General features: G+C 40.6%; 1 protein-coding gene across 5 annotated transcripts in view; it reads left to right on the top strand.

Annotated features, from left to right (window-relative positions):
- Positions 1–14,312: 14,312 nt before the first annotated feature.
- The window catches only part of VPS13B (vacuolar protein sorting 13 homolog B), a 718,815-nt gene continuing 705,259 nt past the window's right edge, over positions 14,313–27,868 (top strand). For all 5 annotated transcript variants that reach the window (XM_075213864.1, XM_075213863.1, XM_075213867.1 and 2 more), the window contains exons 1-2: positions 14,313–14,401; positions 15,403–15,583. In XM_075213864.1, the coding sequence (XP_075069965.1) occupies positions 15,437–15,583 (147 nt within the window). In that variant the 5' untranslated portion in view covers positions 14,313–14,401; positions 15,403–15,436. The remainder of the gene's footprint in view (positions 14,402–15,402; positions 15,584–27,868) is intronic.

Below are 27,868 nucleotides of genomic sequence, written 5' to 3'. Positions count from 1 at the left end.
ATTTGATCATTGCATTTTAAAGTGATATTTAATGTGATGAGTTTCATTCACTTAACAGGCTCCTATGTAATACCGCTTTCATATCCCATGTTTTTCAAGCCGGGTTTTTGCCGGGGCTCGGAGCGTCCCAGCTCAGAAACACCATTCATACTGCACATCGGACCCGGGAATTTCCCGGGTTGACCCCATTCATACTGCACAAGTCTGTGCCCTGGCAATTTGTGGGAGTCATTACCAGAGCAGTTTTCATTGGCTGAAAAATGGTGATACACAATATAATAATACAATAATACAATAATGAATAAAGGATACCTCCAATTGGCTTATATATTTAGTCGTACTAGTCTAGGAGGGCTTTCTGAAAGGCATAAAGAGACTGGGAAATATATATTTAAGGGAAGGTTGTAGGAGCTTTTAAAGCTAGGCATTGCATATTTCAATGATTACCCCAAAAGACTAGACTTCTAGATGGAAAATTAATGGCCTCTTTTTGGCAAGCATAAAATGAATGAGAAATGCCTAATTCCAAATCCTCCAGAGACAGGCAGACAACCAATCAGCTTGTTTTCTGTGCAACCCGGGTTGAAAAACCCGGGTTGCACCATTCATAGTGCAGGCAACCCGGGTCCGACCCGGGAATTACCCCTCGATAAATCCCGAGTTGAAGACCCGGGTTTTTAGACCCGGGATTTTTGACTTGTACCATTCATACTGCACCAAGACCCGGGTCGTTTGAGCTCGCCCTGGCAAAAACCCGGGATTTTGGTGCAGTATGAATGGGGTATAAATGACATTACCAAGTAATCCTTTATCAGTGTGGAGAGGGCTATTTGCATATTTTAACTAGGAGACACAACCTGCCAATGTCCTTCATTAATCTCATTGTTCATGTGAATTGTTAAGCATGGAGTGACCTGTTATACCAGAAGTAACTTGTGATGTGTATAAGAAGTATCATGTAATGATACTTTGCTGCCACTATAGACGACCTGACTGTTGTGCGGTCATGTGATTGTACTTTAAACTATCCATCTGACCGCTTAGAGACGGTCATCGTAGGGGGCACAAAAACAAAACAAGGGGCAAATTTGTTCCTCCGCAAACTACTCACTACTAACTTAACTACAGCATGTAAAATGTGTTTTCAAAACTTGTTACTCACACCTCTTTCTCACCCTTCGCCTCTAGATGTGAAATTAAATGAGAGATCATTTCAGAGAATAATGGGTCATTGATGATCATATTATATTGATACAGTCTTAAAGTCACGTCTATGTTTGAAGGGATATTTTTGTAACATAATACAACATCTGTATAAGTTGTTGTACACTTTTATTCATAATTACCACAATATGTTTCAAGGTCAAACATTTTAATTGGATAGATGTTGTTCTTTCTGCATAGATATTTACATGATGCTTCTAATAAAGATACTTAAAATAAATACACACATAAATATTATGTTTTAAACAATATAAATACATTGTTCAGGGTGAAAGAGCAGTATGCAGATATAAACAGCGAGCAGCTTCCGCTATCTCAACTTCTTTTTGCTTTAAATAAAAGCAAAAAAAAAAAGCAAAGTGAATGAAACATTCTGTGGCCCGGTTGAGTAGTGAAACTACGGAAATTTGCACTGCACATCAAAAAAGACATAGACCATCGTCCCTATCCACATTTGGTGTTTGTGCCTTCTTACGCTTGGAGACATAGAACCGGGGGGGGGGGGGGGGGTGGAGTTTGGAGGGTCCTGCAAACACAAACTAACTACAGTAAGGGCGCATTCGTTTAACTGCAAACTGATGTAGACTAGCAAGGAGATGCAGATACGTCTGTCACTAGCCATATCACTTGTAGGTGCAAATACACACTGATGTTGATGTGGGACGCCAACACTGCTTCCGATAGGCTTGGTGGTATAAGAGACCAATTATGGGAGGCGTGGTGGCTCAGTGGTTGGCACTTCTGCCACACGGCACTGGGGTCATGAGTTCGATTCCTGACCATGGCCTTATGTGTGTGGAGTTTGAATGTTCTCCCTCTGTTTGTGTGGGTTTCCTCCGGGTGCTCTGGTTTCCTCCCACACTCCAAAAACATGCTGGTAGGTTAAATGCCTGTTGACAAAATGAACACTAGTCTGTCTTTGTGTGTTAGGAAAATTAGACTGTAAGCTCCAATGGGGCAGGGACTGATGTGAGTGAGTTCTCTGTGCAGTGCTGCAGATTTGGTGGCGCTATATAAATAAATGATGATGATGAACTCAGCATCAGGCTCAATGTCACTACTTTACCGCCAGTATTCACCCATCACTTTGTTTTTTAAAGACGCAACGATGAGTTAAACATTTGTGGTGATGTTAGTTTTGAACTACATATTGGTGTACACATTATTTTACTTGTTACTCACCATCTGTCACTCTTTGTATGCCGCAGAGTCCTATTTATCAGTGAGGTAATACGTTCTATGTCTTAAATTCTTATTAGCAAACATTAATGAGAAATTCCTCTTTCCATTGCTCTACTGCTGTATATGTATTGATAAGACTAAAGATCCTGGCTAGATCTCCCGCACTTTCCTATCAATTTGTTTGACGCTCTGCTTTTAGGGTAATGTGTCGCCCTATAGAATTTGGTACAGGATACATGTGAAGTTGGAAAAACTTAAAATAAAAATTCTACTAAAAACTAAAAATTACGAAGTTATATCCTTAGTTTCCGAATCTCCCAGAATGTCTGGGATATTCCAAAATTTCTGGGACAGCCCCCCTTCCTTAGTGAAGTGGGTGGAGGCGGGGCTTAGTGACGCGATTCACAGAGATACGTGCCATCTTGACCCCCACTCCCGTGCTGTAATTGCCTTAATCTGGAGTTGTTTAGCAGAGGGGTGCGGGGCCTAATGATGCAGTTCCCATGGTCACACCCACAGGACACGGCAGTGAGTTCTCCCATCCCAGGGGCATACGCAGGGGGGGTTTCTGGTTCTCCAGAAACCCCTCCCCTTCCCGAACGAACGGTACTGTACAGCACCCGCGGCACTGTCAAAGAAGCGTCCGCGGCAGTGCTGTATTGTACTACAGTACAGCACTGCCGCGGACGCTTCATTTGACAGCGCCGCGGGTGCTGTACAATTCAGACTCGCCGAAATGGAGCTGCTGCGCATGCGCAGCAGCTCTCTCTTGTTCTATTTTTTTGGGGGTTGGGGGGGCGGAAACCCCCCCTTAAAAATCCTGCCCCTGGAGGCCCCTGTATGGCGGCCCCATCCCGCTGCTTCTTAACTTGGCAGGTAGGGGCAGCATCCTCATCTGCCCAGACTGGGAGTGTGGCGCTCGGCTGTGACATCATAGAAATGCGCCACATTCCCTGCATAACACTGACATGAAAGAGAAGCAGCCATTAGCTTCACAAGTAAGAAGCTGCTACTGCTTCTTATTCATGTAAGTGGTTCAACATACACAAATATGTATGGTGTAATATCATAAGTAAACTGCATTGTGACGCCTTTTCTTGGTTGTCACAAGAGCTCAGTTATCCAAATAACTTGTTACAGCCCTTCCTAGTTCATGAAGCATTAAGATTCTTGTGTACACAGAATAAACGCACTGTGCAGACATATTATGACAATGACAAGTTAGCAAAGACTTACAAATGTCTTAACATTTACGATTTACTGGTTCAGTTCTTCTCAAGATGTTAAATTGCCATATTTAAAAAACACACAAAGATTTTTGCTGACCTATTGTAACCAACAGGGTTAAATAAAACTTCCTGCCAATCAACCACTACTTGACCAGTGCTGGAAAGGGGTTAAGCAAACCCAAAAAAATCAGTAGACAATCAGGACTGTGTGCACCCCTGAGATCTCAGGTTCAACTTTCCTTCTGAATAAATGTTTTTATAGAAAGGGCTTCACAAGATCTTGTTAAACAAAGAAATATGAGAAATATGAGAAATATGTTGTTATTATTTATTTTAAGTACCAATAAAGGTACATGTATTTGGTTTACATTATACAAGACAATAAGCTGTACAAAATTAAAATGTTTTGCATGCATGCATTGTCCTCAAACCTGAATATGTATAATCAATCCGCAATGATTATTATATATATATATATATATATATATATATATGTATATATTTTACGGAAGACAGCACCATTTTTACTTATATTCCTCATGTAATAATGATTTGCAATTTGATATGTATATTTTTACTGCTGTCTTGTGAAAATATATTTGAAATATAGTATTGGCTGGTGATTGCATTGTGAAAATGAAATCCAGAATTTTATGTGCCTTTGGTGTGCGGTTCACCTAATCTGCTGTGTCTCTGAAATCTTCAACAAAGCTGCACCAACATACATCTCCTATCGTCTCAAAATATCTCCCAACTCGGCAACTCCGTTCTGCACAAGATCTGCGTCTCTCATCCACACTCATTACATCCTCCCATTCCCGATTACAGGATTTTTTCCGGGCTGCACCCACTCTATGGAATTCTCTCCCTCGCACAATAAGACACTCCTCTAGTCTACAAGCTTTCAAGCGTTCTCTGAAAACCCACCTCTTCAGACAAGCTTATAATATTCCTCAACCACCTTCTTAACCTCACTACATTACCCTATTACCACCCGTTATACAACTACCCCTTGACCAACATTGATGTGTGACAGGATCATTTAGCTTATGAGTCACTTTTACCTTTGCAGTCTGGCTGGGCCAACTGCAGATGTAGACTTAACCTCATGTGTCAAACTCCCATTGTCCAATAGATTGTAAGCTTGCGAGCAGGGCCTTCTCACCTCTTTGTCTGTTTTACCCAGTTTGTTTATTAGTTTACTATGTTTGTCCCCAATTGTAAAGCGCTACGGAATATGTTGGCGCTATATAAATGATGATGATGATTGTCCATCGTTTGGCATCGTGTTGGGCAATTGCAGTGAACTTGTCATTAGCATGCACTAGGAAATTCACAGGGGAATGGCATCGACACCACTGTCTGTATGAAACCAGCTAGAGGCTAGATAGAGAAAAGCAGCTTGGATTGCTGAGGACTTTGGCGGATCTAGTGGATTAAGCAAACTGCACACGCCAAGTAAGCAAAGTACCACATTAAGACTGCAGGGTTTTCATCCTTAATTTTCAGACACATTTTCATATTTGCGATGAATCAAATCACATGGACATATTTTTTTCCTTGGTCCACAGATGTAAATATATAATTTCTGGACTTATAGAGATTTATTTTGGCATTACATTAGAATAAATATTTTTCTGTATTGTGACTAGTATATAGGGAAAGACTGGCTATAGTTTTAAAAAAATAAAAGTTTAAAAAAAAATTCCTTTCCCCAGTCAGTGTGACATAATTACAGCCCCCCACACATTTATCCTCTGCAATCTAGGTGCAGTTGCACAAGTCGAGGGGTGCAGCTTCACCAGAATACCGCTGTTTTGTGTTTTGCAAGTGAATCTCCAGCCCAACATAAATGCGCTCTAGTTGGACAGGTCCAGGTTGATATAGTAAACCTCGCCCATACTAAATAAGTGTCCTTTGTTGTAATAATGTTCTCTGCAAGTGATTAACCCTTAGAGCTACAAAGTTGACTATGTGCTGTTTATCAACAGTCAGACAGCAAAGTAATTAATAAAAACGTTTTCAGATCATCAAATTATCATTTGGGGCGAATGACGCCTTTTCATACATCCACGCCTCCCGCACCTGGCTTCTGGATCTCCCCTGTAGGATCTCCTAAATATTGGCAAGTATGCCATTTTACAATACAGAAAGCACTCTAGGGACCTCTAGACAATACAGAGATAATTCTCATGTACAATATAATAATAATAATAATAACTATTATTATTATTGTAATAATTTCCAATCCAGAGAGCATTCTATTGCTCACTATACTAAACACAGTGCACATTAATGACTGCTATACCTTTTCTAGCTTGTTCTGGAGGCACCATATAATGCAAATCCCCGGATTTCTGGTAACATTACAATGCAGAGCCCCGAGTCTCTGGGCTGGATTACAGTGTGGACCCCTAAAATCACTAGTGACTTTACTATGCAGACTCCAGAGGGTAAAAGTATCAAGCTAAGAGTTTCCTGCGGGTTTGAAAAGTGAAGATGTTGCCAATAGCAACCAATCAGATTCTAGCTGTCATTTTGTAGAATGTACCAGTGGTCAAAGTGGAAGAATGGAAATTTAGAAGTGGCGGTGTGAAAAATGTAATAGGATTGTAAATCAATGGAATTTTATAGTTTTACAATGAAGGCAGATGGAGAAGTGGCGGTATGGCATACCACCGTATACAACCCCACCTCGACCACGCAAATGTACTAAATAAATGATTGTTAGAATCTGCTTGAATCTGCTTGTTAGAATTTACTATTGTAAACATCTCCACTTTTCAAACCTGCTAGAAACTTGCAGCTTGATATATTTACCCCCAGATCTCTGGCCGCTTTTTAATGCATAGAGGAAAGTAAATTGGCAGCGCTAAGGGTATATAAAATATACTACACTAAGGAGAACCCGGTAAATATATAATATGTATTCATCCATAAAAAGCTAAAAATTTTCTACCAGTCAATTCATATTTGGAGCTCACAAGTATAATTTTTAATGCATAGCCCAGCTTTCTGGTGGCTTCAGAGGGCTATATTCCTTGACATTCTGCCCCATGTCCAAAATATAGGTTACAGTGTCATGTCTTGTATTTTTAATCTCTCCAGCCATTCCCTGGATGTGTCATCTGCTTGTACTGTACTAACACCACTGACTAGACAGTAGGGGTGTGCACCGGCCACTTTTAGTGTTTTGTGTTTTGGGTTCTGATTAGCTTGAGGTTTTGGGTTCTTATTTGTTTTGCCAAAACACCTGACGAAAGGTTTTGGTTCTGATTTAGGGTTTTGGGTTCTGATTTATTCTTAAAAAAGCATAAAAAGCGTTAAAATCCAGTTTTTGTTTTTTTTTACACTCCTACGCTATTATTAACCTCAATAACATTCAATAACAATCATTTCCACAAATTTCCAGTCTATTCTGAACACCTTACACCTCACAATATTGTTTTTAGTCCAAAACGTTGCACCGAGGTAGCTTTCTGGACTGCGTAGTGGAGTGGCCCCGGTACCCAATTTGGTACCGGGGCCACAATACCTCCTCCAACTGGTCTCAATTCCACTGCTCATATGGCTGCTCCTACATCCTCTGCAGCATATACAGGGTGTAGTTTGAGCGCGTCAATACCTCTTGTTTTTGACGATGACAGGTCATTTTAATTCATTTTGGATTTGGCAGCAACAGTCAACGTTTTTTAATATCTGATACGCATTTATCTGGTCTGCGTAGTGGAGTGGCCCCGGTACCCAATTTGGTACCGGGGCCACAATACCTCCTCCAACTGGTCTCAATTCCACTGCACATATGGCTGCTCCTACCTCCTCCAACTGGTCTGAATTCCACTGCACAGATGGCGGACACCGGATGCACGTCTAACACCAACATAGCTGTTAAGGCCGCAGTTATTTTTTGGTACAGCAGCAACTGAGAACGTAGTTTGACTTTTAAATAACGGTACCTAGTTTTTTTTGGTACAGCAGCAACAGAGAACGTAGTTTGACTTTTAAATAGCAGTACCTATTATTTTTGGGTACAGCAGCAACAGAGAACGCAGTTTGACTTTTAAATAGCAGTGCCTATTATTTTTGGGTACAGCAGCAACAGAGAACGCAGTTTGACTTTTAAATAGCAGTACCTATTATTTTTGGGTACAGCAGCAACAGACAACGTAGTTTGACTTTTAAATAGCAGTACCTATTATTTTTTGGTACAGCAGCGACAGTGAATGTAGTTTGACTTTGAAATATCAGTACCTAGTATTTTTAAACTAATTTTTTTATGTTTTTTTCAATTATTTTTGTATAATTTTTTTTACATTTTTTTATATTTTTTAAAAAGTTTTTTATAATTATTTTTTAATTTTTCTATAACTTTTGAATAAATTTGAAATAACTATGCCCTTAGCAGAACAGAGCACAGGACACAGGCAGCACCACTGGACTCAGCAGGACAGAGCACAGGACACAGCACCACTGGATTCAGCAGGACAGAGCACAGGCCAAAAGCACCACTGGACTCAGCAGGACAGAGCACTGGACAAAGTACCACTTGACTCAGCAGGACAGAGCACTGGACAAAGCACAAACAACCACTAAACTGATCAGGAGCTCCCTAACTACAACCTCCCTCACGAGTGATCACAGCCAGAATGAAGATGGCGCCCGCAAGGTGAGTATTTATGACATCCGAGTCTCGCGAGATCCGACGCGAGACTTGGATGTCATAGCCTCGGTTTGGCTCTGTTTGCCGCCCGGAAGTTCCCGAACAGTGCTCGGATCGGCCTCGGATCCGCACTGTTCGGGTGGGCTCGGATTGCGAGAATCCAAGTCCGCTCATCCCTACTAGACAGAGAGAATCACAAGCCACACGCAGATTAATTCTAGGGAAGACGACCTTCTGAGATTGCCCTTGGTGTCAGAGAAGAATGTGCTCTGCCCTGTGAAGTTGCGAAAGGTTTGTCAAGGTTTTAGGATGGAGCTGATGGAAAAACGTCAAAAACAAACAAATAAGATCAACACCGTGCAGCACTGAAATGTGCCACCGTTACTCTGACACAGAGTTCTAGCAAGTTTATCACCCTTAGAAAAATGCTAAATCTTACTAAGAGAACATTTTATGTTACAGCTGCAATGGGGAAACATGCTTAAAAAACTTCCATTATGTGATCTGAAAGCATGTCATGCCCATATAGAAGCTGTGGTGCATGTATTTGGACAGGTATCCTGTAAGAGCTAAATAAACCCTTTAAATCCTAGAGTTGTAGACCCACTATATTGCATACCTCTCAATGGTCCAGATTTTGGAAGGACATCTTGATTTGTGGAAAGCATAAGACGCGGGGCTTAACAGTAAAGTGGGGGGAGTTTTACCCAAATTTGTCAATTAGTGGGCGGAACTTGGAAGGTATGATATTGTTTATAATTCCATAGAATTATCTAATATATGGATATCATCATCACCATTTATTTATATAGCGCCACTGATTCCGCAGCGCTGTACAGAGAACTCATTCACATCAGTCCCTGCTCACTGGAGCTTACAGTCTAAATTCCCTAACATACACACACACACACACACACAGACTAGGGTCCATTTTTGATACCAGCCAATTAACCTACTAGTATGTTTTTGGAGTGTGGGAGGAAACCAGAGCACCCGAAGGAAACCCACGCAAACATGGGGAGAACATACAATTACTACTAAAATGTTTAATATTTTATTCACGTGGTATTTTTAAAGTATAACTTTTTATCCAATATCCTAACATTTGTTTGTAATTGTTAAAAAATACAAAAAAAAATAAAAATACAAAAAAATCAACAGCGATAAAGAAAAATTTCTGCACAAACAATTCATTGTTCATTTAATAATTGTATTAAAATAAATCTTGCTCTATAGGAAGCATTATTTGCGTCTACATTTATGCAGTTCGTTCTAATCTTTTGCTTATCATCTGCTGTGTGACGCAGCATGTGCGAAACTCTCTGCAGTATTGTTTGACGAAGTTGCAAAGGCGTGAGATACTGGAATCATTTGTGGACACATACTGGGGCTGAAGCCAATCTACCAAGGCTATAGATCCAATACGTTTCCTTCATGCATAGCTTTCTAAAGCAATCACCCTTCTCTGTTTGTCAGAGTGATCTGTTTAATCCCTATAACTGACAAATCAGTTGGATTGCTATTGTGAAACCTCATGGATTGTCTTAAAATAATGTGTTAATGTGATTGTTTTACAATGCTACGTCAATGTTCTAAGAATCTAGTTATTAGCGGACAAATAGTTTGTCCAATATACTGCAGATTACATGTGCATTCCAACATATACACCACAAAATTGGTATTACAGTTAATGAAGATTTTGATCTTAAATAACTCTTTATTATTACTGGACTTAATATCCCAACTCTTTCATTTCATATGTGTGCAAGTAACACACGATTTCCCACAACGATGACACACTAGGAGATGTAGAGTTCGACATATGGAACTGATGTTATCTTAAACACTCCCTGCATTATCTTCTGAAACTTTTTCCAAAAACTTAAAAACAAACGATTTTTGAGATTTTTTGATTTCTTGAAAATAAGTGTTGGTTTCACAGTTTGAAAATGGGAGAGTGTTTGTGTAGAATGACCTATTACTCTTCCACAAGGGAATGTCTATTTAATAAATCAACCTATTGGAAGGCTGCTTCCAAAAATTAATTTGGGTATCCTTTCTTTTTAAAATCTAACATAAGTTCTTTTGCATGTGCTCTAAATGAGGGTTTATCCAAACAATTCCGCTTTATTCCTTGTGGTTGTCCTTTTGGAATATTCTCCAAACATGAACGATGGTGGCTACTTGTCACTCACCAGACTGTGAGTGCTTCTTCCCGTGTGTTTAGGAACCGTGGCCGTCCACCATCCTGAGGGTCTGCGCATGCGCAGCCCTTTCAAAACCTTCAGTACCTGTTCCTTTAACTTAATTGGCTGATCAGGCAACACTCCCTATTTAAAGCACCTGCTGTCCATACCTCGTTGCCTGATCTTGGAGTCTCATTCCCCATGAGCCTCTGAAGGTGTTCCTGTGTTTCCTCGTGTATTCAGCGCTGCTGATTCCTGTGGTTTCCAGACCACTTCTACTCCTGTGGTTTCCAGACCACTTCAACTCTCCTGTGTTTCATCGTGACTGTTAGCTGATTCCTATCCGCTGCCTCCGTGCACTACAGTCTTCAGACCACTTCAACTCTGCTGTGTTTCATCGTGACTGTTAGCTGATTCCTATCCGCTGCCTCCGTGCACTACAGTCTTCAGACCACTTCAACTCTGCTGTGTTTCATCGTGACTGTTAGCTGATTCCTATCCGCTGCCTCCGTGCACTACAGTCTTCAGACCACTTCAACTCTCCTGTGTTTCATCGTGACTGTTAGCTGATTCCTATCCGCTGCCTCCGTGCACTACAGTCTTCAGACCACTTCAACTCTGCTGTGTTTCATCGTGACTGTTAGCTGATTCCTATCCGCTGCCTCCGTGCACTACAGTCTTCAGACCACTTCAACTCTCCTGTGTTTCATCGTGACTGTTAGCTGATTCCTATCCGCTGCCTCCGTGCACTACAGTCTTCAGACCACTTCAACTCTGCTGTGTTTCATCGTGACTGTTAGCTGATTCCTATCCGCTGCCTCCGTGCACTACAGTCTTCAGACCACTTCAACTCTGCTGTGTTTCATCGTGACTGTTAGCTGATTCCTATCCGCTGCCTCCGTGCACTACAGTCCTCAGACCACTTCAACTCTCCTGTGTTTCATCGTGACTGTTTGGCTGATTCCTATCTGCTGCCTCCGTGCGCTACAGTCTTCAGCTCATCGCAACTCTCCCCTGTTTCCTCGAGACTGCTACAACTGATTCCTATCCGCTGCTCTCCGTGCTCAACAGTTCCAGCTCAGCTCTACTCTCCCGTGTTTCATCGTGGCTGCACCTGCTGGTTGCTATCCGCTACCTCCGTGTACCTGCAGAGTCCTGCTGGCTGCTACTCCTCAGTTCTACTCGTGTCTGCAGCAGCTGATCCGCTCTCCGTGCTTCTCAGTGTTCCTGCTGGTCTCTACTCGCCAGTCTGCATCGGATCTGCGCCTCACTGCTTTCATCTCGTCTAGACCATCGCTACTCTTCAGGGTCCTCCAGGAGTCCAGTTCTACATACTACTGCTCCCTGAGTATTTGTTCCCCTGCTGGTCTACCTACCTGTGCGCTGCACCTACTTGATTACCGCTTCACCCTCCAGGGACTTCGCATCCTGCCGGCCTCCAGCCGTTCAGGTATCTCTGCACTCCTGTCTGACAGCCTGCTCCTGAACCACGGTATGCATACTTCTCATTGACTGTGCTGGTGTATTGCATATCTTGCTGGACTGAGTTGTTCTCCTCTGGAGCTTACTATCCGCTGAGACTTTTGCCATCATTGACTGTGTTATCTTTTGCCCGGATAGTTTCTATGACTTTGTATTATTGCAGTGCTGTTCAGTCATTACTATATTGTGCATGTCATTGTGGATCAAGTTCAAGGTGCCCGTGTATCCTCTGTATTGCAGTCTCTCCCCGTGCTCCTCCTCACATATATATTCAGTGGTACAACTTGCTAGAGGCAGACCACTGTTTCCAGTGTCACCTGTTCCAGTGTCCTCTCACATAGCAGTGGTACAACTTGCTAACGCAGACCACTGACTTCCCGGATACCTTCACCTGGATCCCATTCCTTCACCCAGACAGCGGTACAACTTGCTAAACGTAGACCGCTGACTTTCATCACCTCCTCGTTTCTGTTGGACATTCCTCCTCACTATAGCAGTGGTACAACTTGCTACCGCAGACCACTGACTACCCTCACGTGTCCTTTGTCCATTCAGTTCCTCGTGTATTTCTACATTTATATTAACAGTGCTGCTAGTCATAGACTTTCCCGAGCATCTCTATCATCTGCTGTCTCCTGTTCCGTGATCACCCCGCTACCAGAGTACCATATTACCACCTATACTGCTCTGGTAAGCTTATCACCTGGTGATCCCTGGGTAAAGACTCCTAGTGCCCGTGACACTACTGTCAAAACTCAAATAGTTATTGCCATGTACTGTTTTTTTTAAAGGTACAAGTATATATTTTATTATCCCTGACGATGGGAGTGTTAACCAAAAATTTTTAAAGTGATAAAAACTTGAGTGAAAATCCGATTAAAGATATTATCATTCAAATGAACCTACAAATTCTCAATAGTCTCCACATCCCCATCCGAAATAAAAAATAAATCATCTATATAACGCCCAATGAACACTAGGCTCGTCCTGAGGTTACCAGCTGAAATCTAGAGGCTCTCAAAGTCATCCACATAAAGGATGAAACGCAGAGCGAACCTAGTGCCCATTGCTGTACCTAATACCTGTAGCTAATAAACAACATCAAAAATAAAACAGTTGGGCTTCAAAACAAAAGAAATGGAATTCAAAATAAATACTGTTTTTTCTGAGACATTTACATCTCTGAGAGAATGACATTTATACTCTCTACTCCCAATTGGTGGGGAGCATTAATGTAAAGATAGTGAACATCACAAGTGACCAAGTGGAAAGAAGGTTTCCATACAATATTATTAACTTGTCATAAAAAATGTGTCGTGTCTTTAATATATGATTTTAAGGAAGTGACATAGGGCTGCAAAAAAGAGTCAACATAACATAATCCAAACAACAATAATTATGACAAGGTGGCTACCTTCTAAAAAGGAGCTCTGCAACTCCTCAAAAAATTTAATAGCAATATGAAGAGAAATATTTTTTCAAATGAATAAACAGTAAAAGGTTGCAACCTTCATATACATAGACTTTAAATATAAACACTGCTATAAATAAACTGCAATATAAAATATATGCAAATTGTAAAAACTAGAATGTAATTATGATTAAGTTTATCTGCAACACAGCTTTGCTCTCTTTTTTCATACTAATTACTAGATGAATTGACTGATTTAATGAATTGATGTTAAAAAAATTTTTTTATTAGCTTTAACTACTTAATCAGCCCTAGTCAATTAAATGGAAAACTGCAGAAACATTGGAGCAGAGCCCTCTGTCCCCACAAAAATGGAAAGGATTTTAATTAATATGAAAATGTTAATAACACATGCTAACTGCACACTTATCTTGTCTATAGCTGACAATCCTCAATTTTTTACAGTTGTGCAATTTCTCTTATTCTGTATGTAAGAAACAATTATAATTATTATCCTTTATGCCTAAAGCACCAACATATTACAGAGCACTGTACATTAAATAAATCACGGTGCTAATGAATTACAATGACATCAAACAGAAGGTAAAGAATCTCACTGTTGTTAATCTCTGGGATTTGCCATAAACATTTATTGAAAAAGAAGCATTTAAAAAAATGCAAAACATAAGATGACCAATCATTATGGAGGTTGTAGTGCACCAAGGTAACACTGAGTATGTAGCTTACATGCACTTGGAAATTGTTTCCAACCAGCTGAACTGTGCATGTAAATAGAACACTATTTATATCTATCCCTGACTGTATGACTGCAGCTCAGCTCCCCTCCCAGGGCCAGTGACAGCACTGCACATGTCATGTGACCCGGATCCCTGTTTCAGCAGTAGGGCTGATTGTTTATGTGACGTCACATCCGCCCTCATCCACACACCCGGAAGTGTGGCGAGAATTACCCACGTTGGGTGACAGTGGAGGACCGGGGACCGGCTGGCAGCAGGGGGTGTCCGCTGTAAGTGTCCGGCTGACACGTCTGCCCTTGTCATCAGAGCTAGCAGTCTAGTGGGGAGGGTCTATAAGCCATGCCATGGCATTGTGATGGCTACACATATGGTACAGGCTGCTGCCAGTACATGGAACAGGCTGTGACTTGCCAGGTGTTGGGAGAACTACAAGTCCCATCATTTCTGCCAGCTTGGACTGCAGACCCACAGCTTGTTTACATGTGACACAGCTTACTGTTTACATCCCATTGCATTTCAGATAATATAAACATTGGAAACCATGCAATCTGCTTCAATATTATGTTCTCTCTGCACAATAGTGCAAAATACTTTTAGCAAATATGTTTTATATTTTTGGGGCATAAATATTTCACTGAGTACTTTTTTTTTTGATTGACTTTTTTGGCTAATTTTAATCTGGTCTAAAAGATCATATAACTCAAGTAGTCAATTGAGTTCAGGTTAATTCAGTCAATAAAATAACAGTAGGAAATAACCAACAGGATAAATTGGGTTTGTGGCTGTTTCTTTAGAAACTAGTTTCTGTCAGTTTGTAGCATGAATTACAAAATCTCTGTTTTTTTTGTTTTATATGTAAGACATCAATAGTTTATCTCAGTGGTCTTTGTGTGAGGTAAATTTCACTTAAGATTGATGAATATGCTGCTCTGCTTTATAAAGCCAAAACAATGTTTATGCAAACCAGTTAAATATGCTTTCAGTCACCGACTGCAGTGACATTTTTATTATATGATGCTTTATTAAGTGACACACCAAGAAATTTTAATTGTCAGACACCATATCTTAATGTCGTATAGATAGATCCTGGTTGTATTTAATATTTATCTTTACATTATCTTGTAATACACACCAAACAGTTCTTGTATCCTAATTTCATTGTATGAAATTGTTTCTGTCCTGTACCCCAGTGTTTTCCACATGTATTTTTATGTTCCCAATCATTGCAGATGTTTGCAATACTACATGTGTTTTGTTTCCTGAAACACAGATAAAGAAGAGTTAAGTCCTGGCATTATCCAACAATGTTGGAGTCATATGTGACTCCGATTTTAATGAGCTATGTGAACCGATACATCAAGAATTTGAAGCCTTCTGATTTGCAACTGTCGCTCTGGGGGGGCGATGTTGTTCTTAGCAAACTGGAATTGAAACTGGATGTTCTTGAACAGGTACATTTTTTTTTTCATAGCTTGTTTTCTTATTGACTTATTCATTAGTGCATGCAATACCAACTGGAAGAAATTACACTAACGTTAAATTAAATCCAGAAGGTTGTAATATGTGCTCTTGTTTTGGGGGTGAATTTTTTTGGGCATCCCTTGCTTTTTCAACATGAAAGCCTAGCTTTTGCTATTCCTGTCTATGGAGAATTTAATGTTTACCTCTTATGAGCTAGATATATAGCATTATGATAATATTGCTAGTCATATTTTATTTGTAGAATGCAGAAAAGATAAACTGCAGATGTTAAATTACATCCATGTGTTTTATTAGATTTTTAAGGTAAGATGGCCTCTGCGTTTTAAGTACAAAGGTTTTTTTTCAATATAGCCTATATAAAAATTCCCTGGTGCAAATGATTGTCTATATAAAATGTGTTCATAAAGTAAAATGTGCTTACCACTTCAACCAACAACTTTATCTTAAAAATATACATTTTTATATATATTGCAGAAACAAATTAAAATACTCTTTAAGCACAAATCTCAGCAGCCGGTATAGCCAATCAATAGTATTATATTTAAATCTTATGTCATGATCACCAGCCCCAATATTGTTGAACTCAAAATTCATACTTTGTATAACAAATGCAGTTCAAATGCAAAAGAAATCTGGGCGCCAAGTTACCCATACCCGTTTGTAGCACAGTGGGAGAATTTGGAAGAATAACCCCTCTCGGAACATATACTGCTGTGGCATAGATATATTGATGATGTCATCTGTGAATGGACAGGAAGCCAAAAAAATTGAGATGCTTTCTTCAGGCAAGCTTATGATATTCCTCAACCACCATCTTAATCTCCCTAGGTTACCCTATTATTGCCCTCTACACAGCTAACACAAGACAACAACCCTCTGACCAACATTGCTGTGTGACTGATCATACAACCCACTCAATACTTTTACCTTTGCATTCTATCTGGTCCAGTGTGTAATATGATGTAGCCTGTGCTCTTGTGTTTCAAACTCCCATTGTCCCATAGATTGTAAGCTTGCGAGCAGGGTTCTGTTACCTCTCTGTCTGTCTGTATGTATGTGTTACCCAGTATTGTTTTATTAATGTTTTTCCCAGTTTTAAATTGCTGCGGAATTTGCTGGCGCTATATAAATGATGATGATGGATATATTAATCAGAGTGACCTAAATGTAAGGGGCACAGCCAATACCATTGAAAATTAAATAGAGTTCTCGATATAAAGATATACATGGAGGGAGGCTCCAATTGTAAAGCGCTACGGAATTTGCTGGCGCTATATAAATAAATGATGATGATGATACTTGTAGCAACTTGATTTTAGAATCGATTAACCACCACAAAAATTGGTTACGAAATATTTCTGGTGATCAATTCAAAAGACTTAGGAGGAATTCCTTGAACATTACAGAAGATGAGGCCCAGACAAGTGCCTTAAAAATGAAATCAATTAAAAGGAAGTCTGAAGGAGGGTTGGTGAACAAGAATTGTTGAAGAAATTAGAAATATAAATAGGGATTCACTGTTGACACCTACAAGGACAGAAAACATATATCGGGTTGTATTTACCATACAGTTAAATTCTGCATCCATTCTGGAGTCCTTGAATAATAATACAAAAATATTGGCCTATACTGCTAAAAGATGAGAAGCGTACAGACATACTACTAAAAAGAAACTAAAATAAGTTTCAAAAAGCAGAAAATCCCTGAAACCATTTAAAATAATGGCTCAAAAAAGAGATCTGGTTAAAGGGAAGAAATGGACTGGGTTTTATTATTGTAATAGATGTGAGGTATGTAAGATCACAAAACATCAGGTCACCTGTTTCTTCTCATACATTAATTGTACACATTTCATAATAAAAGATCTGGTAAAGTGATACCATCTACCAAGTTCTTCAATATATGTGCAGCGCGTTCAGAAATCTCAAAAGTAGAATAGCAGAACATATAAACTAATAAGCTCCTTTGGATTCCAGTATCCTCTTTATACCGATAAAACCCAAATTTATCTATGCTTTCCAGATCTCTCACCATCTGTTAGCCTGTGTTACTGACTGTCTTTCTGCCATCTCATCATGTCCTCTTGCCAATTGTAACTTAATCTTTCAAAAACGGAGCCTATAATTTTTTCACTAGCCAAAAGAAGTTACCTATCATCATCATCAGCTATTTATATAGCGCCACTGATTCCACAGCGCTGTACAGAGAACTCATTCACATCAGTCCCTGCCCCATTGGAGCTTACAGTCTAAATTCCTTAACATACACACACGACGCCCCAAGTGTAGTGCGGTGAAACGCGTAGGTAATTCTCAACAGGGCCATAATCGGCAACCTTCATTCATTACCACCTTTCCCGAGAAGAATATACCTGTCACTGTCTCAGTGGTAATTACAACTGGAGACTCGCTGAAAGACCCTGAAAATCGGCAACAGTCTGACCTTTCACCTTTCCTAAGCACTATGGGAAGCAAGTCTTGTGCATGTGAAAAGAGGAACAACAGGCCGGGAGGAAGGGAATGGAACAGCTGGAACTAAATTCTGCAGAATGATAAGACCAGCTCCTGGTTCTTCACAGACATGATTAATAACACAACGTTTAGAGATATTTCAGCCATATCTTTTGAACCCACTAGAGGGCTGGTGTAAATGCTGACTGATGGCGACACTACAAATGGAATAAACCAGCGCCTGTTCTTACCTATGTAATGATGGAAATAAGCAGTGCAATGGAAGCTACCCTGAACTCTACAATAATACGCTAAGTCCGTCTTCCACACGTTGCAAATGTAATAAAAACACATAAATAACAAATGTAATTCTTGAACACTTATGACATGTAACAAATCCCTGAAATACCATGCAATTAACCTTCAGTGTACACTGATTACATAATCTAAAGTAGTTACTGATAAAATTGTTCTATCTCTGTAATACCCAAAAAGCATTGCAACAGCAGTGAAAGAATGCAACTTTGTAGCTTAGCTGATATATCAGATATATGTAAGTTGATACACTCGCAATACTTAAGTAACACGCAGATAAAATGTTACTATGAACCACGGAAACAACTTTTGTATAATATAGTACAGATAAATTCCACACTTGGTTGTATGTTGAAGTAGTTAAGTTCTAAATTGACTTTCAGCTGTTCACAATAGATTCTCCCACCTTCCGTGTAAATCAGAGTGTCAACAATTGTATTTTGTGTTTTATGGAGATCCTGCGTTTAAATGGATATTAAAGCTGACAATGATTTATATTGTTATGGTGATCATGAACCCAAATTCTCCGGCAAAGCTCTTTCTCAATACAGTGTTTTCTCCACACAGACTTGTTATTGCAGCTCTGTGTTCTCTGGTAATAAAGATGTCAAGAATCCTCGTCTCTTAAAGTTGCTTCTCTGTTTGTTCCGCTCTGTTGTTACCCAACTTTACTTTGTGTCAAACTGGCTTCAATGTTTGATGAAGACACCATACCCAGACAGTGGCTCACACATCCGCTACAAGTGGTTGCGGGGAAAACACTTCAGCCTGTCCACTGTACTAGTTTTCTACACGGATTCCAATCAACCATATCCTACGAACAGCCGTTCACTAATCAGGCAACCAAGCCAAACATAAGAGCAATATGTTAGGAACCCCTCCAGCCAGTACAGCAAAACCCGGAGTCTGCTCTGAAGTCTGGTGTTCACTGTTGCCTCTAGTGGTGGGGACAGACTTGGCTGCAGACAAGCAGAGGGTTGTGAGATGTGTACTGGCCAAGGAGAACCCAGGAAGAGAGTGCTATGGCAGACAGCAGCGTGGGGTCCAGGCAAGGGTCAGCCGACAGCAGACAAGTATCCAAATAACAAACCAAGGTCAGGGGTCACAGGCACAGGTTCTGAGTGCAGAGACAGGCGTAAGATCGGAGTCATAAGTAGAGGTTCAAAATCCAGGTTCAAGCAATAGGTCGGGTTCAGAAGCAGAGGTTCAGGGTCCAGAAACAGGCAAAGGTCATACACAGGAGTTCAATCCAGAAGGTTTACACCAAACAGCACAGGAGCAGGTTAGCAGACAGGGAACTGGAAGCTATAACCAGCAGTGAAGCTCAGACCTCACTGCCTTAAATAGTACTGAGAGCCTATCAGGACAGAGGAGAACAGGGCTGACAATCAGCCTCAGGAGGCTGCTAATTAATTACTAGCTAGAACTGGCATAGGTAATAACATAACCAGGAAGTATGTATAAAAATATAATTGAACCGGTTTAAATCATATGAGAGCTCCCCCTGGAGTTGGAGGATGTCCCTACACCCTCCTACATCTATGCAACAAGGATAATCCCAAAGAATAAAACCAGAGCATAGAAACTAGAGCACGCGTCCGGCTGCTAGATCACGCCAGGATGCGGCGTACCGTCGCGGCTCGTGACACAATGTTGATTCATCATCTCTGCAGTATCTTAAACAGATGAATGGTGATGTTAATGACGAAACATACTGTTCAGATCCTAACGCATTTTGTTAAAGCAAGCACAACTTCATCAGAAGATTGTAAATGACAAACTGATTTTGTGTCTGTATTATGTATAGCAAACCGGCGCACCTGAATAATAATTTGATATGCGGACTTAGAAAAGACAAAGTTAAGGAGAATCTCAAACTTTAATTACATTGAGCGTCTAACTCTCAATATACCTTTATATATAACTGATGTTAAAAGCAAGGATTATACATATGATGAAAAGTATATGTTAGGAACCCCTCCAGCCGGCACAACACAACCCGGAATCTACTCTGCCAATCAGGTGTTCACTGGAGCCCCTGGTGGTGGGGACAGGCTAGGCTGCAGACTGACAGAGGGTCGTGAAGTGTGTACCGGCTGGGGAGAACCTAGGCAAGCGGAGTGAGGTCCACGCAGAGGTCAAGGGCCGGCAGCAGGTAGCAATTCCAGTTAACAAGCCGGGGTCAGGGGTCACAAGCAGATAGCAGAAACGGTAAACAGGCCAGAGGTCAGGGTCACAGGATACACAAGCGAAGTCCAATTCCAAGCCAAGGGTCATACACGGGAGATCAGCAGAAGTTCAGTAGACAGGAACGGGAACAAGCAGGTCAGCAGACTGGAGAGCAGAAGCTATAACCGGCAGTGAGGCTGCAGACCTCACTGCCTTAAATGTACAGGTGAGCCAATCAGAGCCTAGCTCTGCAACTTACTTCCAGGAGCTGACTAATAAAATAATTACAGCCTAATAGCCAGCAGGCTATTAGGTCCCTCTGCGCACGCGCCCGGCTGTCCCCTGTTGCCGGGACGCGGCACTACACTGCAGGGCGTCAGGCCGTTGCCTCGGCAACGTTCGGGAGTTGGAGGGAAGTGACGTCCCGGTCGTCATGGTGACGGCCGGGACGCTGGGGCAGGCAGGAAGCGAGCCGCGGCGGCTGTGAGTACCGCCGCGGCTTGTGACAGTATATGTGTATAGTCTACAAAGTAATATCTACAAACTCTGTATGTAAAAATAATTGAGATTAAAAATTGAAACGCATATTTATCATTTATTATAATTCTAAAGAATGTCATTTATTATTTAATCCGCTGGTTTATTCCATTTGTAGTGTTTGTGTTAGAGGTCAGAAAAACTCCTTTTACCGACAGCTGCTTCGTCAATTACTTAATTATCCTGAGCGCGCAGTATTTGTTCGTGACTGATAGTGATGAGTGAAGTGGTATAGTCTATGAATTAAAAAGAACATGTATGCGTGTCACTAGCTATCACAGAACAATTGTATGCAACTAATATAGACTATAAAAACACTTTATATGTACAGTCCGCATTAATTTATGTAATTAAGGTAAAAAAAATATATTTTTTAATGTTTATACTGTTTAGAGACCTTTTTTATGATGAAATGTTTGTTTGTTTTTTTTTATCTGTGTTCTGATGTGACCTATTATTGTACTTGCGCATGTGTGTGTACATATGGCAAGTACTGTTTAGGCAGAGCATACTTACACCCACATTCATATCGAAAAACATTTTGAGATCCGATGGATTTGATTACGGTGTAATCGACGCTCTAGTTCTGTGCTCTTATTTTATAATGTAACTTCCGTACAAGTTGCGTGTGGACATACCAATGTCTATTTTGTTTAGCTCCTCTGTCTGTCCACCTCAAGTGAATGGAAAAAGATCATTCCAGCTGAGAACTAATTGATTTTGAAAATGTGTTAATTTCCGGAAAATGTAATTGAGATTCAAATTATTGCTCGGCAAAAACACACTCGGATATAAATATAATTTCATATGACCTAGTTATTTTGACTTCTAATATATCATGCACACATCACTTTTTTTTTTTTTTCTATAAGGCTTCCATGTGTCCTGGTTTTTCTACAACGGAGATTGTAAAATTACTCAGGAACATGATTCGGCTGTGAAGAGAGTAGACTATTACTGTGTGTAGTAAAGTGACTGTATGCTGCCCTACGACATGAATGCCCCTTGCACATGGCTAGACAAATTTTTTATTTTTATTTCAATTAGTCCAAACCAATAATCATAACAATGCAAGTAAACTGATGACTAAACAAGAAAGGCTTTATTTTAGACACATTTAGAACTATGCAATTGCAATTAGTAGTTCTGATGAGTTTTACTTTTAACTGTCAAAATGGGGGGGGGGGTAAGACGAAGATATATATATATATATATATATATATATATATATATATATATATATATATAAGTTAACCTGTGCATGATGCTCATGCATTCTAGTCATCAAGCTACTTAAGGTGTTAAAAAAGGTTCTTGTCATGCATTTGGGGCTAGGCCAGGCCTCCTCAGGGGAAGAGCGTTACTTCCCGACGTAAGCGCCCATTTTTAACGTGGTTTTGTCCAAATGTCACCACCTCATCATTCTTCTCCATCACCTCATCCTTCATCTTCATCACCACATTCTAAATCTCCATCGTCTTACTGTTCTAAAACCTCTCGATACACAACGTTTCTGCTAAACACCTTATCGCTGTGCTCAATCAGCCTTCTTCGAAGGGCAGTATTCATAACCTGCACTTTCACATCACTGCTTCTCCGTACTCGGGAAAATGCGACATACAATTGTCCATGACCAAGCACAGGCTCTGGTAAATAAATACCCACACGGTCAAGAGTTTGAGCCCTCAACTGGTAAATTTAGCCTTTACTACCCCTCCAACGGGGAGAAAGGGGGATGATGGAAGTTAACTGACTTCACTATTATAATTTTTTTGTCAAATAATGTCAGTATACCAAATTTCAGGTCAATTGGATGAGCCCTTTCTGAGAAAATAGTTTTTTCCACACACACACACACACACACACACACACACTAACGCACGCCTCTACACATGTGTGTTCATGAGGTAAAATTACCTCACGAAAATGAGTTTGAGCCCTACCAAATTTCAGCCCTTTTTGAATTTTTTTCCCCACACACACTAAGAATTTAGTAGGTCAGTGTATAACTCCGCCCAGCAGGTGGCGCTGCAACTTGTTTTTTTTTTTCACACACACACAGACAGACAGACGCTACTAAGCATTTATATATTAGATATATGTGTTTGTTTATATGTATATATACCTGTTTACAAAAGGCATATAGGGTTATAACTAGACTCTATCTGCACTTAGGTGATTTTATACAATACCTTCCACTTTTACATTATTATTACCACAGATATTTATATTACTGTTTTGAGGCTATTAGCCAGAGTCAGAACTAGTAATTGTTTACTTTATTTTTCTATGTGAAAGTTGCCTAATCTGTATTTCTTTAAAAAAAAAAAAAAGAAAGAAATATAATGTCTGATAAGAACAATAATTCTTGTGCAGAATTTTATACTTGTTCACAATACTCTGTCAGATTATCTGTGGGGTAAAGAGACCGGGGGGCCGTGTGTGCTCAGTATGACACTGTCATCAGCAGCTAAGTACCCCACTGGGGAATAACTAGGTAATGAGGCTGCTTGTGGTAATATAGAGAAAACTGTAATATATATCTACCTACGGTTTTGAGTTTTATTATAGAAGGATCTAAAGTTAATGGGGACAGTATTTTACATGTGTTCAGTCAATGATTATGAGACATAATTTTATTATTCAGAGATTAATTTACATATTGTTTTGAGGCATTAGCCAGGGTCAAAACAAACGTGGTTATACTATTATCTGTGTACTGTGATTGTTTATGGCCTGTCTGTTTCTTTTTAAATAATAACATGTAAAAATTGAGGAGGAGCATGTTATTTTCCTATACGACTGCTCCCCCTTCACAAATTGATCTGTTCCTTTAAGCCAATTCACGAAACTGGACAGTAGACAGTTAAAGAAACTCCTGAGCAGTTTTACTGATCAGCAATATGTACTGTGTGTGATTGACAGGCTGCTCTCTATCAGCAGTTTATACTGTGTGTGACTCACAGGCTGCTTTCTATCAGCAGTTTATATTGTGTGTGACTCACAGGCTGCTCTCTATCAGCAGTTTATACTGTGTGTGACTCACAGGCTGCTCTCTATCAGCCGTATATACTGTGTGTGACTCATAGGCTGCTCTCTGTCTGTGGGTACTACTGGTATCACTGCCACTGATCAGCAGTATTCTGTGTGTAACTGACAGGCTGCTCTCTATCAGCAGTAGACTGTCTGGTTGACAGTTTGCTTTTTATCTGCGGGTACTCTGCCCCAGACATGGTTCTGGAGGGATGAGTACCTTACATCAGTTTTGCCTTACACATATCCGTACAAATATATTTCTGTAGAATATTCACCAATTCCTTCACATAGTTATCAACTTATTGTTGAGATTTTTCTATTGTAAGGATTATTCTGTTAAAATTATATATATATATAATGACATAGGATTGTGTTGGGTAGTACGATTAGCCAAGCAACCGGTGGTAAAGGTACTTTACTGCCGGTGAATGCCCCTAATTCACGAACTACGTGTTTTGGGTCTTTTTGGAAATCCTTTCTTGTGAACACGGGCTATTAAGTTCAGCCCGCCAATAGATGTAGTATCCTTGCAATTCGAGGACAGTTGCAAACGGGTAGAGATGCTTACTATAGAAGATGTCCGAATCCCAAGATCTTAAAATAAAATAAAAAATAGAAAAAAATACTAATCCGCATGAAGGGACCTTCCTCTTCTGGCGACAGTGGAGTTAGGGAGTCACCTACAATTATTTAAATATCAGGTGGTGGCGTACACCTAAGATATTTGGAACTTGGGGATCATATCCAGAGTGGCAGAAACACCGGGGGCTTTATTCAAACCTATTCTTGGTGCCCAAACATGAGAGTTCATTTCTAAACCTCAAGGGGCTAAACCAACATCTACGAGTAGACATGTTTCAGATGGGATCAGTCCTTTGTTTGTACAGTAGAAAGCTCCCATTATCAATTCAGGGCTTTCCCCTTTGGCTTTCCACAGCCCAGAGAGTTTTCACAGAGATTATGGCGGTAATGGCAGAACGTTTACATGCCTTGGAAGAGAACATTATTCCGCATTTGGACTATTTTCTCCTCAAAGACTTATCAGGTCCTTTTCTTTATTAGCATCTGACCCTGTCTATTCGAATTCTGGAGGAACACGGTTGGATAATCAATTATTCCAGATCCCAGTTGATCCAGTGGAATCTACTAAGACATTGGTCCCCCTTTTTCATCTGGTGACCCAACGAATCGGACTCTCCAGGGAGACTTGTCAACCTCTGAAATGGTGGCTAGTTCAAGAGCTTCTGATGATGGGCCGATCTTTTGTCCTGTGGTCTTGGATTCTGGTGACCACAGATGCTAGTCTGTATGGCTGGGGAGCTGTTGTTCGCCAGCTTCGTCACCAGGGTCTTTGGAAAGACAGGGAGGTGCTTCGGCCCATAGATGTTCTCGAGCTAAGAGCCATGTTGTGGAAAATTTCCCGATCATTCTGGTGGCACCAGATTGGCTCGGTTAGCTCCGAGTCACCAACATATTGCTTCTAGTGGAAAGGTCAGGCTGGACTTTTCCTCTCAGGCCCGATCTTTTCAGTCAAGAACCATTTACACCACACTTGCCTCGGCTGACTTTAATGGCATGGCTGTTGAAGCCAACCTCTGACGGTCGAGGAGGTTCTCTTCCAGGGTAGTGGAGACCCTCATAAAGGCTCAGAAGCTGGTATCAGCTAAGATCTGTCACAAGGTGTGGAGGATCGATGTACTGTACTTTTTCAGATTAGCCGTTTTCTGGTCTTTCTTCAGGATGGGTTAGAGATGGGACTAAGACTGAGTTCTTTGAAGGTTCAGGTCTCTGCGCTTTCTATTTTCTTTCAGCGCCAGTTGGTTTTCCTCCCTGATGCTTGTGCTTTCCTTTAAGGGGTTATTCATGTTCAGCCTCCCAACGTTCCTCCGCTGGCCCCATGGGATTTGAACTTCGCTATTGAGGTTCTTCAGCGGCCTCCATTCGAACCCCTGGAGTCGGCTGATCTGCGTTTCTTGACGTGGAAGGTGGTGTGTTTGCTGGCCATTGCATCTACTCAACATGTGTCGGAGCTTGGAACTTCGTCCCGTAGGGGTCTTTATCCGGTGTTGCATGAGAATAGGACGGTTTATAGGACTGTACCTACTGTCTTGCCTAGGGTGGTTTCTGGTTTTTATTTAAATCATGAGATAGTGGTTCCGGGCTTTAGAGAAAGGATTGCTCCTTCTGGACCTTCTTCCTCTGTTAGTCTGGACGTGGTTCGGGCTTTACGGGTTTATGTGGACAGGACTTCTGCTGGTTGCAGGGCTGCCTCTTTTTGTTCTTTACAAATTTCATAGGAGTGGTTGGCCCTCCACCAAGCAGACCATTGCTTGTCGGATCAAATCTATGATTAAGCTTGCTTATGTGTGTAGAAATCTACCTGTGCCTCAGGTTTTTACGGTGCACTCTACCTGTGCGATGGGGGCTTCCTGGGCTACTCGCCATGGAGCATCTGCAGAGCAGCTGGGTAGGGTGGTGACCTGGTCATCAGTTCCTACTTTTGCGAGGTTTTGCCAGTTCAACATTTTTGCATCTGCGGACACCAGTTTCGACCGCAGTGTTTTGCAGGCTAGTAGACCAGAGAATTCCCTCCCTTAGGGGCTACTTTAGAAGGTCCCAATGGTAGCAGTGTCCCCCAGAGTGGATGAAGGAGAAAAGAAGATTTTTGTACTTCGTTAAATCTCTTTCTCCGATTCCATCTGGGGGACACTGCGTTCCCTCCCTTTTGCTGTTCTACAGTTAGTTGTGTTGTTGAGCCCTTTTCTTGGGACTTTAGTATTACTGAGGTCTGTGGGATTGCAGAGGGAGGAGTCAGCAGCAAACTTAGTTAACTATTTTCGTCTTTTTGAGATGAAACGCGTAGAGGTGCTTGTGGATCTATGCTGATTTTAGCTACTTCGATTATGATGTCCGTTTATGGAGCCTAGAAGCTAGCTGTATTGTAACATATGCCTGAAACCTCTTACTCTTTGGTACGTGCAATTTTATTCCTTTGAATAAATCTTATAACTTGGATAATAGACCATGGAAGCGCCCCTGTTTGTTTGAATTTCTAGTGTGTGTGTGTGTATATATATATATATATATATATATATATATATATATATATATATATATATATATTATACTGATTATTAAGGTGCAAGCCATCCCCAGTAGTGAAGTGGTTAATTATAGAAGGTGTTGCTGACAGGAATGTCTGTGTTTTGCAGTGGTCTCCATAGTAATCGCCGTCTTTCTGGTCTTTCTGTTCCTTGACCGCTAGCTGTACTTCGTGTTTAGTGTGATGGTAACGACTCCCCACATAATGACAGTAAACAGATTGTCCAGAGAATCACAAAAGAACATATTTGAACCTGGACTCCGAGCTGGGTGCACAGAAAGCAGTCTGCGCTATCAGATTTGTATTATTTTAGACGGGAGGAGGGAGATTGGACTTTTAAAATGTTCTAGATAAGGTTCTAGACATAACATTTTTAATAAGGATTATGCTGTGTGGGAGCCAAAGTAAATTTTCTACAGTGAAATGCACTCAATTCTCATTTCTATAATAAGATAACTCAGATTTAAGATCCACTAGTTTTCTCCCATGCACCTGGAGGAAATAATATTGCTTTATAAAATCCATTGCTCCCAGGTATCCATAACCCATTTGTGTCTTAAGTGATTTAAGTTTTACAGTCGTTAACTTTTAAGGATATTGAATTATAAGGTTCCTGTCCTCTATGACTTGAAATTGAACCTGTC

Source organism: Mixophyes fleayi, chromosome 5 (genome assembly GCF_038048845.1).
Source record: "Mixophyes fleayi isolate aMixFle1 chromosome 5, aMixFle1.hap1, whole genome shotgun sequence".
NCBI lineage: Eukaryota > Metazoa > Chordata > Amphibia > Anura > Limnodynastidae > Mixophyes > Mixophyes fleayi.
Note: the sequence above shows the minus strand (reverse complement) of the source record. Positions and strands in the feature narration are given on the sequence as shown.